General features: G+C 46.8%; 1 protein-coding gene across 1 annotated transcript in view; it reads left to right on the top strand.

The window, feature by feature from the left end:
- The first annotated feature begins 4,052 nt into the window (after positions 1 to 4,052).
- LOC131212025 (mucin-2-like) overlaps positions 4,053 to 5,068 on the top strand; it is a 20,917-nt gene continuing 19,901 nt past the window's right edge. The window contains exon 1 of the mRNA XM_058205744.1: positions 4,053 to 4,094. Within this exon, the coding sequence (XP_058061727.1) occupies positions 4,053 to 4,094 (42 nt within the window). The remainder of the gene's footprint in view (positions 4,095 to 5,068) is intronic.

Genomic DNA, 5,068 nt, shown 5'->3' with positions numbered 1-5,068 from the left:
TGGGCGCCAGTTTGTTTGTGACAAATTAAGCTGCAACACAGTTCCCAAACGATTTATTATAGGCTTTCTTGGGATAAAGTTATGATGTAAGGATTGGAAGTAGACAACTAAATTATCCGACGTGGAAGTAGCTGAGCTGTTGATTTACTGAACGTAAGGAAGCAAAACCCAGAATGCGGAATGACAGCCATTTTCACAACTGTAACGAAGTTGAGTGGAGGTAATATTTAGTAGTAACAGGACAGCAGATTATTTCATTAAGGGATTTGGGGTATTGATTTGAGCGGATAGTTTCAGGATGTATCCGAAATAATGTAGAACCCTTAGGTCACTGAGGCTCATAAGCGAACCGGTTGTAGACAAATGCATAAACTTTCGCTCCCAGACCTAAAAGAATGAAAAAAAGCCTAACATCCTTTTCGTCCACTATTATTTCCTTCAAAGCAGCTGTAGAATCAGAAGCAGAGCCATGAAAACTTTAAGCCTTTAAGAACTTTAAAAAGCAGAACCATGTGAAACATCAACCGAGCACACTCCCTCTCTGTCTCCCTGGCCATTTGTTGTACGAATTTCGAATCGCCTTAAATAAACACATCACTTGCCACTTTCAGCCCGTTTGCGGCAGCCTTCGCATCGAGCCTACGCACACGCCAGCATGTGAAAGCATCGTTTGGTGGAAGAAACATCTCAATCTTCGACCCCGGCCCGGCCGAGAACTCTTCCACCTCGACGAGCTTTCCGAGAAGGCCATAAAGCGGATTCGTAGCGAACATTATCATACATTTCGACTTGCGTTTGCGTATCGCGACGTCAATTGTCAGTTGCGAGGGCGGCCAAAAGAAGGGGCGTTCAGTATCCCTCCGAGGGTCCTAGGGCTGTCGGAAGGAGTGTTTTGCCTAACCTAACGCCCTGTGTTACCTGTCCCGAAGACAAAACCGTGATCTAATAACGTTGAACCCTCCGATCCAATTCAGTAGCCAATTTTGGCCTTTCGCGTCCATAAATAGTGGCCGTAAATATCGGCTTTGTACTAACTTTACCGTTCCTGGCCACCAATTAAGTTGGCCCACCGGTTGGGATGTTTCCAGGGGCTTGAGTTATTGCTGGCAGTGATGGTGGGGATCAGAAAAGGCCACGCGCCTTTACGAAGTACCTGCAGTCGTCTTCGTCGCGGTTGTCCGGTGTCAAGATGAACCGCTCGTTGAAGTGGTCTTCGGTTCGGAAAGAAATCTCAGCGCTCACAGTGGCCCATCACGGGGCGAGGTGATGAAGCGTCAATCGCTAAGGCCCCCGGGTCGGCCCGTGTAGGCAACGTGGTCCTTTGCGAACGCTCAAGTGGCCATTAAGTGCCAGTAGTGGGCTGTAAGACGCACCGAACAGGTTGCTGCGCCAAAGTCCTGGGTCCCCAGAGGGCCATATGGTTGCGGAGAAAAAAGCCAAAGTTCATCACAATTAAAACATGCGTTACGAAGCGACCGCAAGGTATGAGTTCTCAGCCGACTGAAAGTCTCCGGTTTGATTAGTCACACGCGACATGCACCGCACCGCATTAAACGGTGTTCGAGCGACCATATCCAAGGACGCCCGCGGCGCTACAATGTAGGAACGCTTCTTTCTAATTACATTTATTTATCGTCTTGTCAGTCTGAAGCCAAGCAGCTAGAGCGGCACAAACGCTAGCCCAGGGTTTAGCAAGATGCACTAACCAAGGAATGTAGCACACCTGAATCGATTATCGCCTCCGAGCTATCTGAACTTGTTTGGGAGTATCTGAATAAATAAAAGCCCCATGTAACGGTTATTTATGAAGCGCTTTAAGACCTAGCGAGGACTGGCTTGTCATCATCCGTACCATAAAAAAGAAGCACCGCCGTCGCCGCCGGTTCCGTACACTCCGCGGTATCCGGATGAGCGGTTTATGGTCAAAGGATTGCATGGCACACTCCTGCGGCCCAACCATCCCAATCTCCGACGCACTCGCGTGTCCACGCAATCGATCGATGACCTTTGGCGCATGCAGAAACCTTCAACTTTTGCACCCCGTTGCATGTGGCAACATACTTCGACTGCCCCACTGCGTGCGCTTCGATTTGGCCTGATGTTTAGTTGATCACCCCACAACCGATGACAGATGACTCCACCGGGCGGTCTTCGGGACGAAACGAAACGGAATATAAAAAACCGACCCGAACACATTCGGCAACATAATGATTATGGCCGCGCAGAGATTTTCGACGACGACGACGACGGAGAGCGGTCATTAAGTCGCGGCCGACGACGTGCGGGCCAAAGTGTTTCGGTTTGATGTTTTATGGCACGCCGAGGGTGTGCTAAAAATAGGCTCAAGATTTATTCTAAATATGGAGTCACGTGAATGATACCCGGGGGTGCGAATCACTGAAGTCAACTTAACATGATAGGCCACTTAAAAAGAATGATGGCCTTTATAGAGCACTGTTAAGTGTAAACAGGTTCATTTTATCCGAAAACGCTCCTTGGAGAATAATCGCGAGCGTTAACTTCAAGTACGGACAATTCAGAGCCATAGTTTACCATGGTGTCGATCGAAGCTAAATGATAAAATGTTAAATGGGTTTTAACAGTAATGGATTTACACCGACAAAATCGCAGAGAACATTCTTACGAAACGTTTATCGTTTATTCAAATTTCCGAGTTGCCTGAGTATCAAATCTCTACGATCCTCTATTTACCAATCTTAAACATCGCACTTTTTCATGTTGAATTTTTAACTAGCAAACAAATAACCAATAATTAATACCCAAAATAAGCTCGAAAATGAACAAAGAATAGAAAAACGACACACCGAACCCTGTTACATGATTGATTGCAAATATGTTTTGCCAAATGTCGCGTGTCTTCAAAACCCATCGTCCATTTGTCATGATTACCCAGCCCAGGGAGCGTCCACGGGGGTCACAAAAGCTCGATTAACCGTTGGCCACACGGCCGATGGGAAAACAAATTGCAATCAAATCAAATTTAACCGACCAACGGCAAAAAACGGCTTAACGCTCCACGAAAGATGAATTGCCAAGCGTAACGCCATCGAAGCGGCGCCGGTCCGTCGGTTTGCCGATTAAAAGAAACGGCCGATTTAACGCCGATCAAAACGCCGCCTCACGTACGGCGCGCGAAGGAGTCAGCATCATCATCGAAAGACCAAAGGTTTGTGGTTGAAGTCATCCGTAGACGATGATGATGTTAGATGCCGGACCGGGCCCAAGATCATCTTCAAAACGCGCCAAGATAAGTACACCGGTCAGCTGGACAATTCCAAGGTGTCCCACGGTGCCGAACCCGGTCTAAATGTCAGGCAAATAACGATGGCTGCAATTAATCCGGGTGTACCGACGGTGTTCGCCTTGCCTCCGGTACGTCACGGTTGCGGCGGGTCCAATCGTGCTGGACGTCAAGATAGAAGACCAGGCCAGGCTAGAAGACGACACTAATGAACATTGCGCTTCGGACCGGTTTTGTAGCTCGGTGAGATCGTTGAAATGAAGTTAGCATAAGAATAATTTAATTAGCCACCCCATTCGGTCGAACGCTTTACACCCCGGATCGTGGCTCCCGGATCTGACCTTTTTCTGGCTCTATTTGCCGTAACAGCGATTGATTAGCAACCCCAGGCTGAGCCAATGCGGCCGGTATCCGATATCTATTCAACAGTTTGATCTCCGATGTTCTCACTACAATGTACTTCGCGTTTGAATCTGTAACCTTCGATGGATGTTCTAAAAATGTTCTAAAACAAGAGCAACTCTTTTACCGATTATCATCGAATCGAAGCAAGCCTCTCAATACTGTGTACGTTTTTTCGGTTGGCCAGTATTTAATTTTCAACGAGACGGACCGAGACACCTATTTCAATTCGAGCGGGAAAAATTAAAGGTCATCCAAAAATGTAACAGATTACGACTCATTGATTACCCTCGTCAATTTTCATTATTCTTTCGTTTGCAGGCCCCTTCTCTTCGAGACGAACAGTGAGCACCTCGAGAAGTCAATATCTGCCACATCCTGATCCACAATGCTAGGTTTCCGGTTGCTCGGAATCCTGCTCCTGGCACAGGTGAGTTCCAGTTCTAGATTCCAGTTCCAGCCAGCCAACAGAAAAAAAAACAATTTAATGCCCATGCTAACAATTCTTTTCGATCCACGAATGATAAAGGTTCCCCCTATACATTGTTCCCCTCTGTGAAGGGCGGTCATTAGCATGGACATTATCGAAATAAAGGTTCCAAAAATTAGCTCCCCTTTGGTGTCCTACGGCTGCGATCCAATATTCGCTCGAATCGAGACGCACCTTCGATCCGGAAGATGGCTACCGTCGACGGCCCCGCTCGTTTCCGCCCCGTCCTGTTTATGTCGTTTATGTAAATCCAAATTCCAGTATGCAAATTTCCCAACCTTCCCTAGTTCGGTTCGGATGGGCGATTCGATTTTATCAAAAATCAGATCGAAATTCGGGTGTGGCCGATGGTCAACAAAGGAATCGTCGGATGCTTATTTTCGTCAATTTGGGCTTCGGAATGAAGGAAGGCCCAACGGAAATAGAACTTTTAGTTAATTCGGCGTTAATGGACCGCGAATTGCGGATGGAAGTAAAAAATCTTGACAGTCGTTCGTCAATTTTTCTTTTTTAAAACTAACTAAACCTACCAAAAAGTTTAATTGTCGGAGAGCATGGAACGTCTTTAAATGTCGGAATTAAATCCGATATCCAATCGACAAATCGATTTCGGATTAAAAGATGCTTACTGGCCCCACCGAACAAGCCGAAAGCTTCTTCTCGGCTACCCAGAGCCGCTGCTGCTCAATAATGGTCAATAATAATAATAACCACATGTCGTGATCTTTTTAATATCAATAATAATCCTATTGATATTATTGTGTCGCTGCCGAAACCACATCCACAAAGCTTCTGGCCTTCAACCGCTCGCAACCTGTTTGTCACCTTCACCGTAATTGGTGAATTACCGAATCACCCGAAAGGCCGCGCAAGACTCTTGCGTTGAGTCGGCATCGGATCGGATCGGAGAGTGA

Source organism: Anopheles bellator, chromosome 2 (assembly GCF_943735745.2).
Source record: "Anopheles bellator chromosome 2, idAnoBellAS_SP24_06.2, whole genome shotgun sequence".
In the NCBI taxonomy this organism is placed as follows: domain Eukaryota; kingdom Metazoa; phylum Arthropoda; class Insecta; order Diptera; family Culicidae; genus Anopheles; species Anopheles bellator.
This window is presented reverse-complemented; position numbering and strand designations above follow the sequence as displayed.